The 18,587-nt window shown below is 49.6% G+C and overlaps 1 protein-coding gene across 1 annotated transcript; it reads left to right on the forward strand.

Moving 5' to 3' along the window:
- Positions 1–1,805: 1,805 nt before the first annotated feature.
- AARS1 (alanyl-tRNA synthetase 1) lies at positions 1,806–18,587 on the forward strand. Its single transcript, XM_083453387.1, has 21 exons — positions 1,806–1,965; positions 4,049–4,211; positions 4,807–4,995; positions 5,817–5,962; positions 7,362–7,553; positions 8,485–8,629; positions 9,400–9,545; positions 10,170–10,278; positions 10,393–10,543; positions 11,164–11,288; positions 11,863–12,007; positions 12,323–12,501; positions 13,203–13,316; positions 13,671–13,877; positions 14,636–14,820; positions 15,122–15,230; positions 15,476–15,589; positions 15,839–15,958; positions 16,501–16,587; positions 16,804–16,917; positions 17,794–18,587. Exons 2-21 carry the CDS (start codon positions 4,068–4,070, stop codon positions 17,977–17,979), a joined length of 2,907 nt encoding a protein of 968 aa, XP_083309513.1. The 5' UTR covers positions 1,806–1,965; positions 4,049–4,067; the 3' UTR covers positions 17,980–18,587.

Raw genomic sequence — 18,587 nt, forward strand, 5'->3', positions numbered from 1 at the left:
ATGCCTATTGACACGAGGCAGGAGCTTTCACAGTACGCTTTTCGGCACCTGCTGAAGAATTTTTGCTTAGGTAAGCCTGTTCAGGCATGTAGAATGTTGATGCATGTTTTTAATTTATTGCTGATTTATTTATTTATTGAATTTTTTAAAGGGTAGTTTTTACTGATAATTTTAATGTTTTATTTTCATAGTAAACTGCTTTGAGGTTTTTTACAATCAAGTGGTGCATAAATTTTATGAAGTAAATAAACAAATAAATAGAACACGCCATAGATAGAAGGCAGACATGTACTCCTGATGGCACACAGGGCTCAACCACACTGTCCTGTGATTTGTAGGCAGGGGTCTGAGAGGTTTTTCCTTTGTCCCACAGCTTTCCCCAGGAAAACCTGTGGTTTATTGCTGGATGGGAATGAGCATCAACTGGGTTTTCTGCTGCTTGACTTTGTTCTGATTCAGCGGTAAATCATGGGTTTTCCCAAAGAAAGCAGTGGGACGAAAGAAAAACCTCTCAGACCCGTGCCTAGAAACCAAACAGAAGAAATTGTGGGGCAAAGGGAAGTGTGGATGATCCTAGAGTCTCTCACTGTATAAAGATTGTCCTCCTTTCATAGTGTATGTTTTCTGTCAGGAAATGGTGGTCCTAAAGCAAATGGATTTCCATTAGAAGTGAAGGGCTGGTGACCCTCACAGACCCTCACAGTGAATCAAATAACGCCTTTTAAAGAGACCAGGTCCAGATTCCTCTCCTCCCAAAGGCCTTCTGTCATTCCCAAGGTGAAGCCTCTGAGCTTTTGTGTTGTGCATTCCGCAACAGAGGCATCCTCCATGTCCAAACACTCATTTAGCACTGAAACTTTTCTCCCGCTCTGCATTCCAATCAGCAAAGAATTGCCTGATACACACAGGCTTTCTGCAGGAGCAAGGACCAACCCAGGTCATGAAGAGAGCTAGCAAAGGCATCCTGCCCTACACTGCTGCAAGTACATGAAATGTGCAGGACGGATCAGTCCCAGGCTGAGATCTGAATCTGAAGGGCTTGGCTGGGCATGAAGCAACCACATTCCGTTCTTATTCTGGTGAAAGACTGAAGTCAGAGGAAAAGAACAGGGGGAGGCAGTGCCCCCCAAACCAACTTTGGACAGTTTTTTGCACTCGGGATTTCACAGCATCTCCTACCCAAAGTCAACAAACGTTTTAAAGCATATGAATGAGGAAGTGCCAATGCCACTTGGGTATCTGATATCTCCCCATATCAACAGTCTGGGGGGCTTATGCTCGAAATTCTGCTTTCTCCTGCTTTATTCAAACAGGGCAAGGACGCCCTCTGGTGAGCATGATGCACCTCAGCAGTGCTCTGAGGAGAACCAAGGGACCATTTGGGATGCTCTCGTGGACCTGCCCTACCTTTGCACAACACACAATAGGAATCACACAGAATTGTAGAGTTGTGAGGGACCAGCAGCCCTCCTGCTCCTGTGCACTCCCAAAATCTTCTCTGGGAGGTCTCTCAACCCTGCAGAGCTGATTTGGAGGGTGCAGAGGAGAGGAGGAGAAAGATCCCCTCAGACATGTAGCCTTCCTATATATATCAGGTAGGAGACGTAGTGGGAACAGCCTCAGCCCGCGACGTCTTGCTTTACACCCCGCGCTCACACCCCCACAGCCGGGTCCGCCCTGCCCACAATGGCGGCCTCCTCGCCGCCTTCAGCCCTTTCCCGGGGAGCCACGTGACTGCGGTTTCAGAGCCGTTGCATCAGCCCTCGCGCCTCGCCAGCGCCACGCTTCGTGACGTTGACGGGCAGCCGCGTTGAGCAACCGCAGCCCGGCTATTGAGACTCATTGGCCGACGAGGTGGGCGGGATTAAGGGAAGGGAAAAAAAACCCGCAGCAGGTTTGGGTGCGCAGTGCAAGAGCGTCGCTCCGGCTCCGCGTGGAAAGGTTGACTGGAGAGCGGCAGGAAAGGTGCGGAGGCGTTTGGGCTGGAAGGGGGCGGGCTGAAGAAAGAGAGGCCGCTGGCTGGGGGCTGAGGGGTCTTTTTCATCCTTCTCCACTTTTAGGAAGGCAGCGCTGCCCGCGGCCAGCTGCGTCTCCTGGGGCTGTCTGAGGGCCACAGCCGCGGGGAATTCTGGGAATCTGGTTCATGGTTCTGGCGTGGGGTGACAGCCCTGAGTTGAGGCACAGCTGCCTGGCCGGTGGGACAGGGTCTCTGAAGCCAGCAGTGACTTCATTCATTCTGTGGTGTCAGGGTGGAGGGTGTGTGTGTGTGTGTGTGTGTGTGTGTGTATACATACACACACACACACACACACACACAAACAGAGAGAAATTATGCTTTTGCCTGGTTTTTGCTAACTCTGACCCTGATTTCTTTTTCTGGACTACAACTCCCATCAGCCCCAGCGCCCGGTTGGCAAAGGCGGTCTTTGTCAAAAAGGCAAAAAGTCACCAGGGCATTGCCTCTGACACACCTACCCTATGGCAATCTTTCCCATTTCCCTTCTCCTGCCAACACAGCAAGGAGAGTCTAGCTGCACTTGTGCACCTGGTCAGATCTCTAGGGAGGCAGTGGGACGTTAGGATCCACCTTGCTGCTTGATGTGCCAATGGAGGCAACTAGGTTGCCGAGTTTTGATGTGGTGGTGCTGCGGATAGATTTTGATGCAGGGCGCCTGGTCATCTGTATTCACCCGGTAAATTAAGGTTTTTTTTATTCTGACATCTGTCTTGTGGTCCACTGTGGTTGGGGCCATTTGTTTGCCTTGCGCAGGCTCTGGTCTCTCTTATTTTCCCTGAAGGATTCCCTGTAAGAATTGAAAGTAGGGTAGTAGTTTTCCTCACAGAGATAGGGTAGTGCTAATGTGCTTCTGTAGAAGGATTTTATGGGTGAGTTTTGTTCATGCCTGGTTGTAGTATTGGAAGGAATTTTCCAACTCTGTAGTATGATTTAGCTGATAAGCCTGGCTAGGAATTCACCTTCCCCTCCAAGCACAGGCCTTTATGTCAGTTCTGCAGGCACCTTGTGAGTGGTTCTGGGATAGCCTGGAGAGTTTAGCTTTGCTTGCATTTGCCAGATTGCAGCAGAGATCAAGGGTGAGATCTGTTTTCTCTGTCCTTCTTCCAGATAGCTATTCCCTTCCCCATAGCTGCTGTGCTTCTGGCTGGCCCTCTTGATACACAGAGGTCAGATATGTGGTGGCAGCATTATGAATGTGGCAAAAGGGCGCAAGGAGCAGCCAGGGGTGTCTGAGTAGAAGGGACTTCCTTACCAAGGCCTTGCAGCTGCCATAGGCCAATTGCTGTTTTTTGTTCTCTGGGCTGGAGAACTGCCCAGCAGTTAGTGGTTTTAGCAGTTAGAAGGTAGTGGTTTTTACAAAGAAAATAGGGAATGGACAATACGTTTATGTTTGCACTATATGTTTAAAGTGATGTCTTAACACTTTCAACAGTCATGGCTTCCCCCAGAACGATCCTGGGAGCTGTAGTTTGTTAAGGGTGTTGAGAGATCTTACACCACATTCCCCTCACAGAACTACATTTCCCAGAGTTCTCTGGGAAGAGGGGCTGATTGTTAAACTGCTCTGGTGATTGTTGTGAGGGGAAGATGGATCAAGCTACTCTTAGCAACCTTAACAAACTGCTGTTCCCGGAATTCTTTAGAAGTCATGTGTTGTTAATATGAGACTATTTTAAATGTATACTGCAGATGAGGCTTATGTATATTCATAAGCAGCACTGCCTGAGGCTGGACTAAGCTGTCCTGGTGTGGTGTGAGGGCCTTTAGTTAACCTTAGAGATCAACATGGGGAAAACCTCCCCTCTTCCAGTGTAGCTAGGAGCCAAGCTGTGGTGACTGATGGCCAGGCTGCCTTGAATTGGGTCAGGGTTGCACTCTCAAGCCAGAAGCCATTGGAGGGTGTCCTTGGCGGCAACTGCTAAGATCTGAATTCTAACTTGAGCTGCTCCAGCTAGTGTTTTATATAGGATTTGCAGCATTGCCTTGAAGTGCTTCCTTTCTCTCCCCGCCCCCTTTTTTTGTTCTCTCCAGTGTGAGTGGTGATCCCAAGATGGAGGTGACGTTAACAGCCAGTGAGATCCGCCAACGGTTCATCAACTTCTTTGTGGAGAACCAGCACACCTATGTGCACTCCTCAGCCACCATCCCCATGGATGATCCGACTCTGCTCTTTGCTAACGCCGGCATGAATCAGGTCAGACATGACAGACGTTTGCAGAATTACAAATGGGTTGGGTTTCCTCCCCTGTCTTAGGTAAAGGTAAAAGACTCCTGGACAGTTAAGTCAAACTAGTCCAGTCAAACTAGACTATGGGGTACAGGCCGAGGGAACCAGCGTTTGTCTGCAGGCAGGCTTTCCGGGTCATGTTGCTGGCATGACGTCTGGTGCAATGGGACACTGTGAAGAGTGCCAGAGTGCACAGTAACACTGTTTACCTCCCTGCTGCAGCGGTACCTATTTATCTACTCGCACTGGTATGCTTTCAAACTGCTAGGTTGGTAGGAGCTGGGACAGAGCAATGGGAGTTCAATTGGTCGTACAGATTTGAACCGCTGGCCTTCCAATCGACAAGCTCAAGAGGCTCAGTGGTTTAGACCACAGCGCCACTTGTTCCCTTTTACGTGCCTAGGACTAGGGGGTCGACCAATGGCACTGATCATCTGTAGGTTTGAAACAGACAAAAGTGTCATTTGATCTCTTGGGTCCCTGTTGGCACGTTTGCCTGAAGTCCCTCTTCTGCCTAGAGGCTGAGCTGAAGGCAGTCTTCTTCTTCTTCCTTCTCTCCCAGTTCAAGCCCATCTTCCTCAACACAATTGACCCCTCTCACCCCATGGCAAAGCTGACCCGAGCGGCCAACACTCAGAAGTGCATCCGGGCTGGCGGGAAGCACAATGACCTGGACGACGTTGGCAAGGACGTCTACCACCACACTTTCTTTGAGATGCTGGGCTCCTGGTCTTTTGGAGATTATTTCAAGGTGAGGGCATTGCCAGTGGCCTTTGCCTGTACAAACACAGGTAACCAACTGGTAAAATGTTTGGCAAATGTGCATATTTTAAAATTAAAGCCATTCACGCTCTGCTGCTGCTGGTGGTGGTGCTGCTGGCAGATCATACATCTAGAGGTTATGCTGGTTGAAATGTTTTGTTATGGCAGAATTAGGAATGGTTTGGTAACAGTTGGAGTAGCAGAGGGCAAAGAAAAAGGTGGGGCCTTAATGATTGGGTGGTGGTCAGTGAGAGGAAGAAGGTAAGAGTTGGGAGTAGACAGGGAACTACAGTGCATAGATGCTGCCCTTCCAGTAGCCTCCTTCCCCTTAGAAATCCTGGGCAGCTCACCCTACCCAGCCTCAGTCTCCTGCACAGCAGCTGCAAGTTCTTCTCTCTGGTATGATCAATATCTGGGCTGTATTACTTCAGGATCTAGGTGTAGGCTTACATACATGGTTGAATACTTCCGCATAAAGAGGTAGGGAACAATCCTTGTGCATAGAAAACTAGCACATCGGGAGGAATGCTAGGTTAACAACTTGCCCCTTTAATAGAGAATATTGTCAGTGGAGGAATATTGCCATGTGTGTCGCCAACCTACAATCAGAAGTGGTGCCCGAAACCTGCTTGCTGGTTTCCTACAAGCATCTTAATGACCACTGTAAGAAAAGGAGCATCGCTGATTCAGAGTTCTGGCTGGCAGTGGCTGCTGTAGAATTTAAGGCTCATATCTGAAACTCGTCAAAGAAGTTAGTATGTCATTGTCCATGTCAAGACCTTCCCATCCCTGTTTTTTTCTTCCTCTCAGGAGCTGGCTTGCAAGTTTGCCCTGGACCTGCTCACCAAAGAGTTCGGCATCCCCATTGAGAGGCTGTATGTCACATACTTTGGTGGGAATGAAGCCGCTGGCCTGCAACCAGACTTAGATTGCAAGCAAATCTGGCTGGATCTAGGGTGAGTTTGGGACATCCAAAGGATACAGGAAGAGCTACCTTTGTGTGCCTTGAAGCCTGGGAATTGCACTCGACACCCACTCCCTGAATGGCAAGAGAAGGGGCCATCAGGATGATCCCAGGATTTCTTTGGTGTCTTCCACACACACAAAAAACAAAGGGGGCAAAGAAAATGTATTGGGGCTTAAGCAGAAATCCTATTTATAAGATGCTTTTTGATGTCTCCAAGCATTGCCATGACCTTAATTTCAAGGGCAACCAATATGATACAGGGTTTGGAAAATGAGCCTTATGAGGATGGTTGAGGGAGCTGGGTATGTTTAGCCTGAAGACGAGGAGGCTGAGAAGTGATATGAGAGCCATCTTCAAATATCTGAAGGGCTGTCACTTAGAAGATGGAGCAAGCTGGCTTTCTGTTACTCTAGAAAGGGGCGTGGGGAACCGAGCCAATGGAATCAAGTCAAAGGTTAAGAATAACTTTCGGACAGTAAGAGCTGTTCAACAGGTTGGATGGCTATCTGTCAGGGATTCTTTAGCTGAGATACCTGCATTGCAGGGACTTGGACCAGATGACCCTTGGGTCTGCTTCCAACTTGACAGTTCCATGCATCTATGCTTCTCTCTTCTAGTCAATGGCTATGTTTGGACTTCATGCTTAACTTTGATTGAGCAAGGTTGCGAATGAGCCTAATCTTTCCCCATGTGGCCTGGAGGTGGAGTTTGGAAGCTTTCACCTTCACTTCAGATTAGCTGCAGCTTAGCATGTTGTCTGGACCTACAACTATGGGTTAATCTTAACTGTGATTAGTTTAAACAAGGCAACGTAATAAACCATGATTTTAAACTACAGTGGTACCTCGGGTTAAGTACTTAATTCGTTCCGGAGGTCCGTACTTGACCTGAAACTGTTCTTAACCTGAAGCACCACTTTAGCTGCGCCACCAGAGCACGATTTCTGTTCTCATCCTGAAGCAAAGTTCTTAACCTGAAGCACTATTTCTGGGTTAGCAGAGTCTGTAACCTGAAGCGTATGTAACCTGAAGCGTATGTAACCTGAGGTACCACTGTAATAGTTAAGATTAACCATAGTTTTTAAGGTTCAGATACAACAAACTGTGGTCAATCAAAAGTGATTTTTTTCTTTCTTCCTGACCGAGGAGCGGGGGCATGAGTCTTGGAGAAAGCTAGGCTTGTTTGCATCTTGCTAAGCCATAGTTTAGTGTGGCCTCTTCATGCAGCCAGAGTTGTAGGTTCATTAACATGATGAAGCTGACAGTGATACTTTTTCAGATGATGTTACCTGAGCAAGTCAAAGAGTTCAAATGGCTCGTATGTTGCCTGTTCAAGGAACCTGTAACTTGTGGAATTCCTTGCATCACTGGCCATTTCCTTCTTTGCAGTTTGGCGGAGAGTAGGATTCTTCCGGGCAGCATGAAGGATAACTTCTGGGAAATGGGAGACACGGGGCCATGTGGACCTTGCAGCGAGATGCACTACGACCGAATCGGAGACAGGGATGCCGCCCATCTCGTCAATCAAGATGATCCCAACGTGCTGGAGATCTGGAATCTGGTGTTCATACAGTACAACAGGTGCTTCAAGAATTGTTTTCCTTTCCTATAGCACGGTGGCAGTGCAGTAGCAGAGCAGGTGCTTTTCATACAAAAGGTCCCAGGTTCAATCCTTGGCATTACCAGGTGGGGTTGCAAAAGAAAACCCAGAGAGCCACCACCAGTCCCCAGAAAAAAGATGTTTCCGGGGACTGGCGGTGGACCAGTGATCTGACTCTGTTCAAGGCAGCTTCCTCTTTCCCTTTTATGCCTTTCACCTGTGGTGTGTTACCTCTCCCCCTGCTTTACATGGACTCCACATCCAGTGAGGAAACTTTCCTGTCTTCACAGATTTAGGTGTTGAGCATAGTGGCCTGGATCATGGCTATTTATTCCTCACCCTTCATTCCTAAGAATTTTGTCCTGATCTTTGCAGCAGATGCTAGGGACAGATTCCAAAATGATATATAAATAATGTCTGAGAAAACAGCTTCTCCTCAATCAGTACAGTAGGACAACCATATACTAGTTGGTTGTGTGAGGGAGGGTTCTGTGTTGCTTTTTTCTGCAAAGGCTGTGACAGGATGCTTCGAAACCGGAGAAGCTCCCATTTGCGCTCTACTTTTTGTTACTTTAATTGGTTGTGGATCTCTTCATCCAAACCAGGAAAACTATGATGAGCGGCTTTAGAACAAGCCTGGATATGAAGACGTGGTTTGAGCTTGGGTTGATCTCCAGGTTTGTTCCAGAGCTGTTAAGAGTAAATTTCTGGTTTGGATGAAATGGGAAAAACTCATCAGGGGAGATGCTTTGATCCATTTCCGTGCTTGAGTGAATGGGGTGAGAGTGCAGGCGAAAGGCTCATTCACCTCTCTGCTTATTAAGCTTGGACACGTGAGCATCTGTACCAGCCCTCTGTTTGCATTATTCTGTGTGTATCATGGAGCGTTTTTCTTCCTCTCTCCTGTACCAGAGAGGCTGATGGGACCCTGAAACCTCTTCCCAAGAAGAGCATTGACACGGGCATGGGTCTGGAGAGGTTGGTGTCGGTGCTTCAGAACAAGATGTCCAACTACGACACAGATCTCTTTGTGCCCTACTTTGAAGCTATCCAGAAGGTACCTGCCCAGATGTGCTGCAAGCAAATCTGTCAATATGTGGATTCTTTCTAGATGGAGAGCATCTCGCTGCCCTGAGGCCTTCCTGGCTCAGGGACATAACAACATTCACCTTCCTCCCACTGAATTTCACAACTCGCAGTGTTTTCTTATCTGCCTCCTGGTAGCTTTCCTCTGCTCTCATGTGTGGATGACTGACCTTTGCTGCTGCTGTTTCTGCATCAGGTCTTGGCAGCTAGAGCAGTGAGGTAGAAGGAACTCCAGCACTAAACCTGCTTCCCTCTAGATGCTTCCCAAGTCCCATCAGCCATTTCAGGGTCCTTTCAGTGCTTTTTAATACAGTGGCCTTCATTTGATGCCAGGTCTCAGGTGGGTGGGTGTGGCTTGGCCGAAGCAGCCTCATGGGCCAACTCTAGCCTTGTAGGTTAGAGATCTCCCACTGCTGCTCAGAGAGGATGATTTTGTAGCTCTCTGTTAGATGATTGTGGCTGCATTTGTCTTAATCTCTACCCTGATACTGGTGGTTTGGGGTTTTCTAAAAAGAATTCTTATGCTGCTATTTGACATGGGGTTCTGTCGGATGTGTAATTTTAATTTCATTGCCCAGAGAAGCTTGATTATGAGGCGACTAACAGTAATAAGCAAAGGGTCAGGGAATCTTAGAAGAAAAACCTGTAATGCCTGTAATCTCCAAGACCTGCTCTGATTCCTTAAGCATTTCATTTCTCTTTCATCTCTTGGATGTCACCTACATGCCTTCTTCCTTGTAGGGCACTGGCTGCAGGCCCTACACCGGGCAGGTCGGGGAGGATGATGCTGATGGCATAGACATGGCCTATCGTGTCCTGGCTGACCACGCCCGAACCATCACAGTGGCTCTTTCAGACGGTGGAAGACCTGATAACACCGGCAGGGGGTGAGAGAGTGGGCTGTGTGGAGCTTTGTGGTGAGGGGCTGGGTAAGAAAGGATGTAGCATCTGTGGCTAAGCTGATTAGGGTTGAAAGTCACAGTCAGGACCAGCCCTGCCAATAGGCAGATTGAGGAAACTGCCTTGAGTGGCCAATGTGGGAGGCGGCTGCCTTCCCTTTCCCCATCTTTAGCACCCCAGCCATTCCCTTCTGTTGCCACATTGTCTGACCTGGGAACCCTAATCTGGCCTGTTGTCTTGTGGGAATGGGGTTGCACTGACACGGGTCAGCTGTCTGAAGATGACAAAAAGACGTGTTAGGAGTCCTTGGTCTTCTCAGGAAGGACTGGATCCTAGTTTATGTGTGGATTCACATTGTGTTTCTCAAACTTGGGTCCTCTGGCTGTTGTTGAAGTACAACTCCCATCATCCCTAGCAGGGACCAGTGGCCATGAATGATGGGAGTTGTGATCCTACAACAGCTGGGACCCAGGTTTGCGAAACAAGGGTTAGAGGCCCAGGACGAGTGGGCAGAGTCCTTTGTGCTGTGAAAAGTTGGGGGTCCCTGAGGTGTTTTCCAGAGTGTAGGGCGCCACTAAGACCAGCCTCTGCCGTCTGCTCCGCTTGCATAGGTATGTTCTGAGGCGCATCCTCCGACGTGCTGTGCGCTACGCCCATGAGAAGCTCAACGCCCCCAAGGGATTCTTTGCCAGCCTGGTGGACGTGGTGGTGCAGTCCCTGGTAAATCTGTAGTCCTGTCCCCTTTCCTTTGCCTTTGAAGCTTCCAGGTTTTGGGAGGGAGGGAGAGAGGCAGGGAGCTGCTTTCGCTTAGCTAACAGCTCCTGTTCCTCTCAGGGCGATGCCTTCCCTGAGCTGAAGAAAGACCCTGAGATGGTGAAAGACATCATCAACGAAGAGGAGGTGCAGTTCCTGAAGACACTCAACAGAGGGCGCCGCATCCTCGACAGGAAGATTCAGAGCTTGGGAGACGGCAAGACTATTCCTGGTATGGCCCAAGGCCAGCAACCCCTGTGTGGAAATGGCTTTGATGCTAGGAAGTGAGCCAAGCCTCCTGCTGCTTGGGAAATTCAACTCATTGACTGGGTGGGGCTGGAGGAGAATACCCATTTCTCACTGCAAGCATTGTGATGAATTAAGTAGAAGGTGGTAGTTTGAAGGAGGGAGAGAAACAGGTCCCGCTTACAGTGCAGAACTGGGCCAGGCCACCCTCCTTTCCCTTGTGGGGCCAAGTGAGGGCAAGGCTTTGCCTGTTTCCCCCAGCCCTGTGTGTTTGCACGGAGCAGATTAATGGGAGAGAATCATTCCCCTCTTTCTCTCTTGCGCAGAATTTTGGAGGAGAGGAGACAGTGGCTGCTTCTCCCGCTCTTTGTTCCTTTCCTTATCCAAACCTCTTCCCAAGCGAAACAAGTTCCTTGCTCGAGTTGCCCTGGTCTACCTGAAGGCTTAAGGAGTCAACAGTGAAGAGAAATGGGCGCTTGGCCAGGAAGGCAGGGCGGCTGTGGCTTGCTAGTAATGAGACCTGCAGAAACCCCACAAGAGGGAGCATGAGCTTATCAGAAGCTGTGCTGCGGGTTTAACTCTTCTGCAATCCTCTTCCTCCTCCAGGAGACACTGCATGGTTGCTCTACGACACCTACGGTTTCCCTGTGGATCTGACCGGCCTCATTGCGGAAGAGAAAGGCTTGAAGGTGGACATGGAGGGTTTTGAGGAGGAGAGGAAGTCTGCCCAGGTAGGGCTTGGTCATCGCCAACTCTGAACACAGTATATGTATTGATGCAGATAAACATCATATGTAGACAGCTAGAGGCACAAGTAGAGCCAGGCAGGCATCCGTCCACTCAGTTGCATCGGGTTTTGGTTGTCCAGTTGGCCCTTTGATTTCCAAGTCGCTCCACACAAGGTACATCTATTCCTGCTATTACCACATTCTACTGCAGCTTCCATTAGTCAGCTTTGCACAGGAAAGGGCGGGTGATAGCAGCATTTCTAGCAGGCAATTCATATCCTCAAAAGCCAGGAAGGGTGGCAGGGCATTGTTTGGATAAAAAGGCTGTGAGAGATCTTTGCCTGGGACCTTGAGGAAGGCTGCTGCCTGCCAAGGTATGCAGCTTTGGGCTCAGCCTTCCCCAACTGTGTGCCCTTCAGTTCTTCAGTCCTGACGGCTGCCCATGCTGGCTGGGGCTGATGGGTTTTGGTGTTGAATAACATCTGGTGGCCCACAGGTTGCCCGTACCTGAGGTAGTTGCTTTTATGCCCAGGGCTTCTTGGCCTGCTTTTCACCCTCGATTTGCTTACATTCCCAGCTCAAGTCTCAGGGCAAGGGAGGTGGCGATGAAGATCTCATCATGCTGGACATCTACGCTATTGAAGAACTCCGGTCCAAGGGCTTGGAGGCCACAGATGACTCTCTAAAATACAACTACACATCGGACGCCAGTGGCAGTTATGGTGGGTTCTAAGTAGCTCCCTCTCGTCCAGCACATTGTTTTTTGATGCGTTGGAACATGTCAGAAGGAACTCCCTTGTCAATATTTTTTATACCTAAAACCCAGTAATAATTGAGGAATGTGAACCAAAAAGCTTAATGTTGAAATGATAGGTTTTTTTGTTATTAATTTTTTTGTGAGTAAGTTGACATTAGGAGATTTCGGTTCAGAATTTTCTTCTCTGTTTAATTTTGTGACTGTTTATAAGGGGAAGGGTCATGGTACAGGCAAGAGGCTCTTGCTTTGCTAACTCCCACTTTTCTTTTCTGACGTGCAGAGTTCAGTAGTGCGGTGGCCACTGTCAAAGCCCTCCGCCGGGATAAGGCCTTTGTGGAGGAGGTGTCCACGGGCCAAGAGTGCGGGGTTGTCTTGGACCACACCTGTTTCTACGCTGAGCAGGGCGGGCAGACGTACGACGAGGGCTACCTTGTCAAGGAGGATGAAGGCAGTGAGGATGTACGTTGGGCTCGCTGGCCTGCTTGGGAGTCTTGGGGCTTGGAGTCTGGTGGCGGGAAGGGCTTTGGGGGCTTTTGAAATTGGTGGGCATGTTGCCTTATTTTGCCCCAGAATAGTGGCGGAGGATTGCAGTGCGATCCGGAATATAGCATTCCAACTTTCCCTATATCTTTGTCCCTTGTTAAACCTGCCTGGTCTGGAAAGTCTGTGTCAGTTGTTCGAGATGGAGAGGTGGTGACTATTGAGAGATCCATCTATGTGTCGGCACCTCATGTGTTGAATGCACTCCAAGCGTGTGAGGTTCGCCAAGGCAGTCGTCCTCTAGATGCTGAGGCAAGAGCATCTTCACCAGGATTTCTGGTGCTTACAAGTGCAGCTTCTTCTCTTTCCCCTTTTGAAAACCATGTCCTGCTCTTTGGTTGATTGTTGCTTTCATTTCTACGTCTCCTTTCTTTTTTTTACGCTTTTGTAAGCATAGTAAGTTTTCGCATGATTTTTTAAAAATGTCACTGATGTTTTTTACTTTCGTAAGTCGGTTTGTGGATTTGTGATGGAGAAGCAGCACGATCATAAGCATTTAAAACCCAGTGCATCTCTGCTGGTGGTGCTTGGTGGGAAGAAAGAGCCCCCCTGCCCTGGTCTTGGGCTCCCATTCCTGCCTTTGCCAATCGTTGACTCTTGTGTGCCTTTGGTTTTTTCAGAAGACAGAGTTCACGGTGAAGAACGTCCAAGTGCGCGGAGGTTATGTGTTGCACGTGGGCACCGTCTATGGGAGCCTGAAGGTGGGAGACACTGTGCGGTTGTACGTTGATGAGGTGAGTGGCTTGTGGATTTGACATTGAAGGCGTTTCAGACTAAAATCCCACCCTTTCTGTGCATTCAGTCATTCATTACATTCTTTTTGCTTCTTACACGCTGAGTTTTATTGCATTCCAAATTGTGGTGCAATAAAATAAAATATACGAAACAAAAGAATCAAGAAAATCATCCTGGATATTGACTGCAAATATTGAGTAGGCCACCTCCCTTCTTCTTCCACAAATCCACAGCCCTGAACGAAGCTGGTGGGTGGGCCACAACCTGATCCTCGCTGCTTTTAGCCACTAGTGGACAGTCTCCTCTTTCCTCCTCCCTTCTCTGCTCACCTTCGTCTCTTCCTCCCCCCACAGCCCAGGCGGCGGCCCATCATGAGCAACCACACAGCCACCCACATCCTCAACTTTGCCTTACGCGCTGTGCTGGGGGAGGCCGACCAGCGAGGCTCCTTGGTGGCTCCAGACAGGCTGCGCTTTGATTTCACAGCCAAGGGAGCCATGTCCACCCAGGAAATCAAGAAGGCGGAAGAAATTGCGAATCAGATGATTCAGGAAGCCAAGGTAGGAGGGGAACTTGGTATGGCTGGTGCGTGCGTACTCGTCTCTCTCATGGGTGGGAAACCTTGGGCCCAGGGACAAAATGCAGCCCTCTCGGCCTTCCTAGCTGGCCTTTGGGACCCTCCCCAGTCCTGCTTTGCTCCCTCTTGGGGTGTCTTCACCTGGCTGAAATGGTTCTCCGTGACCAAGACTCCTGCTTCCCTGGGTGGAGAGGAGCATGTACCTGCACGGAGGTAAAATTTGTGTTCACTTCACTGCCCATTCATTCCTCTGGCCCCACCCATTGCTGCCTTGTGGCCTCTGGAAGATTGCTAGAAGGCAATGCAGCCCCTTGGGTGAAAAAGGTTCCCCACCACTGTTTTGAGGAAGCTGAGAACTTCCAGGTCCTGTTCTTGGAGCCTCCAAATATTTGACAAGAGGCCACAGTGACAGGCATTTCCAAAGAATGCTCCTTCTTTGAGCCAGAAACCCACTGGAAACCCACTTGTGACATGGGCTTTTCCATTCCCTTTTATGCAACAGAACAAATGCCTGAGTAATAAAATACGGCATTTATCTTCTGATCTTCCCGTTATATTATCTCATCGATCCTTACAGCAATCCTATGAGGTGTAACAGTATTATCCCCACATGCTTCATTTACTCTTCCCCTGCTTTTTACCTGTGCATATGTTTGTTTTAGACCAGCCTGTGGTCTGATCCAGCAAGACTCTTCCTGTGCTCTTGCTTGCCCTTAACTTCTGTTAACTTCTGCTCCCCAGGTTGTGTATGCCAAAGACTGTCCCTTGGCAGCTGCCAAAGCCATCCAGGGCCTCCGTGCAGTGTTTGACGAGACGTACCCTGACCCCGTGCGCGTGGTCTCGATCGGCATCCCCATCGAGGATATGCTGGCTGACCCCTCCAGCGGTGCAGGTGCCATGACGTCGGTCGAGTTCTGCGGAGGAACGTAAGTCTGGCAGGAGGGCTTGGGACGGAGGAGGGGTCCAGATATGTAGCAAGAGAGCTGCCCTGCCAAATGGTGGACCCATGGGAGTGCCTGTTGCTTGGTCTCCTTGGTGCTCCACACAGCAAAGGGTGGGTCGAAGGGGGTCTTTGCCTGTACCCAAAGCTGAGGCTGCCTCACTCCTTCCCAGAACACAATCCCCATTATCTGTCTCCCTCTCTCTGAAACCAAGCTCCCTCCGTTGCCAAGTCAGGAGATGCTTGTAAATGTCTGTGGCGTTTCTCATTCACTGATATTTTCACAGGCACTTGCAGAATTCTGCTCATGCCGGTCACTTTGTCATTGTGTCCGAGGAAGCAATTGCCAAGGGCATCCGGCGCATCGTGGCTGTCACCGGAGCAGAAGCACAGAAGGTGAGCAGGGGGTGAGCAGGTGCAGTAGGCAAGGATCAAACTGTGGGTGAGATGGGGAAATAAAATATGGGGTGCGGACCTGCAGGCCTGGACACTAAGTACGGCTGGGCAGCCTTCTCTGTCTGGCCCCGAGAACACTTCCCAGGCCACACACCGCAGTGACCCTGCTACGCTTGTGGGAGAGTAAAAGCCACCGTTCTTTCCAACGCCACCTCAAAATCCTGAACCCCCTTTCTCTTCCCAAGGCACTGAGGAAAGTGGACATCCTTAAAAAGCTACTCTCTGACTTGGAAGACAAGGTGAAGGTCCAGACCGCTCCCAACAAAGAAGTCCAGCGCGAGATCGCAGACCTTGGCGAGGTACGAGAGCAGGGGGAGGGGAGAGACAGGTTCAGCCCCTTTACCCAAATTCTCAAGTCGGTGTGGTCACTTGAGCACTGCTAACAGGATGCTGGATTAGATAGGCCACTGGCCCATTCCAGCAGGCTCCCATTTTGTTCTTAAATGTGGAAGGCATCTGGACCTGCACTGAACATGCTGGGAACACAACACATTATTTGTTCTTTGTGAAACGTGGGCTGTGGCTTCAGTGCCGCTTTCTGGTTGCAGGTGCTGGCCACCTCCGTCATTCCCCAGTGGCAGAAAGATGAGCTCCGAGAGGCCCTCAAAGCCCTGAAGAAGGTGATGGACGACCTCGACCGTGCCTGCAAAGCAGACATCCAGAAACGAGTGAGTTCTCCCATCCCACTGTCATAGGCAAAGGGGGTGGAAATGGGTAGAAATGGCAGTGTTCCCTTTTTGAAAGCATATGCAAGCAGTGATCAGGAAAGGGGGTCCCCTTCGCTCAGACTGTTTTAAAAGGGAAATGTGGCTGCTCCTATCTGTTGTGTGACTTCGGCCTCCAGCCACTGCTTAAGCCCAGCTCCAGCTTCTCCTCCCTCTCTCTGGAGGGAAGAGCCTGGACCACCAGAGCAGACTGTGAGGTCCACCCAACCCACCCAACTCTCATACACCTGCTGCATTGTCCAAACACAGCAGATCTTTTTGCCAGATTACAGTTGCCGCCAGCTACTCTTTGAGTGTTTGCCTTGGCCAAAGAGCAATGTGTGCATTTCCACACACCTGCATCCTTATGCCTGACATGCTGCTTGTGTTTTTATGTTCTCTGCAGCACAAAAGAAGCATCTCTTTGCATTTGAGAGGAGCTTTCCCTTTCTTTCCCCACTCCCATCACCAGCGTTCCTGAGCCTGACCTCTCTTTGTTCCTTCAGGTTCTGGAGAAGACGAAGCAGCTCATCGAGGCTCACCCCAACCAGCCACTGGTCATTCTGGAAATGGAGAGTGGTGCTTCTGCAAAGGTATCCCCCAAATCCCTTCTCGTTGCCCTTTGCACAGGGGGCGGAGGTGCATTGGGCAAGGAGGGAACCTGTGCAACTTGCTGTGTCTGCAAGCAAGTTGCTCCTGTCAAACCACTGGGAATTGCTGATCTACTGCAAATTGCCCAAAAATCTGAGAATTGGATGTGACTGTGCATAGCATGTGCTCTCTGTAACCACACCTGTGTCTTTCTGCAGGCACTTAATGAATCTCTGAAGCTGTTGAAGACTCATTCACCTCAGACAGCAGCCATGCTGTTCACCGTGGATAATGAAGCCGGCAAGATCACCTGCTTATGCCAAGTCCCTCAGGTAGACCCGGGATGGGAGTGGGGATTCAGCACTCTTGGGGGCCAACTGACCAGGCAGAAGGTGGTATTTATCTAAGCTTTACTCAGAGTAGCCCCACTGAAATTAATTGGCTAAACTTAGTCATGTTCATTAATTTCAGCAGATGTAATGTGGGTAACTGGAGGAATAGGCTCTGCTTCAACAGTGAGGAGCCTCCAATCCCACCCACTTCCCCCTGAGGCCTTTAGAGGAGAAATAGAAAGGTTCCTCACCTCTGGTCTCAACATTCTTTGTCCTTGGAGGGTGTTAAAGACAGAAACTTTCCTACTCCTGTAGAATCTAGCCTCTTGTCTGGAAGCTTTGTAGTAAGGAGTGTGCACCAACCAGAAAATTCAGTTTGGACTCCCAAGTTGGCACTTTAGAAGACAGCTCACATTGATCCAAAGCGCTTTGGAAGTTAGCAGATTTGGTACCAGTGTGAGGCAGATTGCATTTGGGGTGTGGGGAATCCCACTCACTATTTGGGAAGTCAAGGAAGGCCGTAACTTGGCAGAATTGGATGATATTTGCAGGCATACATGCTCCTTCTGAGAGAAGTTTATTGGGGGCTGGTGGGGGCAGTTGAAAGCAAGTCCCTTTCCTTCCTCAAAGCCTTGGCGTTGGAGAGTCCCCAACTGTTCTACTGTTCCCTTATAAGACTTGCTTTCTTGACCCCTCATTATCCTGGTTCACCCTTCTCTGAACACACTGTTTAGTTGTTTAGTTCTGGGGGGGCACATGACAACAACACCCTCCTCCATGCACAGCCTGAGCATCACAGGATCTTGTATATTCTTGGCAGCTCTCAGAACTAAGAGGAGCAGAACTCTAATGCAGGCTGTCTCTGTTCTTTCTCAGGAAGTCGTTGGCAAAGGACTCAAGGCCAGCGAATGGGTGCAACAGGTGTCTGGGCTGATGGACGGCAGGGGGGGTGGGAAAGACCTCTCTGCCCAGGCCACAGGCAAGAACACCGACTGCCTTGAAGAAGCCCTGAAGCTGGCAACAGACTTTGCCAAGCTCAAGCTGGGTGAGCTGAAGAACTGATCCCCAGCCTGTGGGGCAAACTCAGAAAGGGAACTGTCTGCTTGGCCAATAGGTTAGGAGTTCTACTTTAGCGTTATGTCTGTGGAGACAAAGACTGTACATTGTTGTCCTTCTAAATTCAGCCTCTCGGGCACTAACCAAACAAGGTGGCCCTGTAGGCAATGACTTGATCACAGGACACCAGAGCCCATGACTGCACAAGTTCTGATCACTTGTTGCGGTGATAACTGAGCTGCCTCAAGGGGCCTGCTGCCAACTGAGTGTCCTCCTTTTTTTTTGCACACAGCCATTGGGACACATACATGCTTCCTAACATTTTAAAGTTTAATTCTGCAGTGTTGCTCCTGTTGCACCGTTTGAAGGGGGCTCTGCACAGCCGCCTCCGTCCATGCTCAAGCACTTGAAGCATTTGCTGTAACGTGAGCATGTGCAGGGGGTGAGCAATCAAGGCTGCTATAATGTCTTTTGTTGTAACGGGGAAACCCTTTCTTCAGTTCGTAGTGTTAACCTCTGTTGTAGCAAAGCCTTACCTGGGCAGACTTGCCCTGGCATGAGGACTTCTGATCAGAATAGGTTCAGTGCTGAATAAATGAACAGACATGTGTTTA

Source organism: Podarcis tiliguerta (genome assembly GCF_965153285.1).
Source record: "Podarcis tiliguerta genome assembly, chromosome: 8".
NCBI classification, from domain to species: Eukaryota; Metazoa; Chordata; class Lepidosauria; order Squamata; family Lacertidae; genus Podarcis; species Podarcis tiliguerta.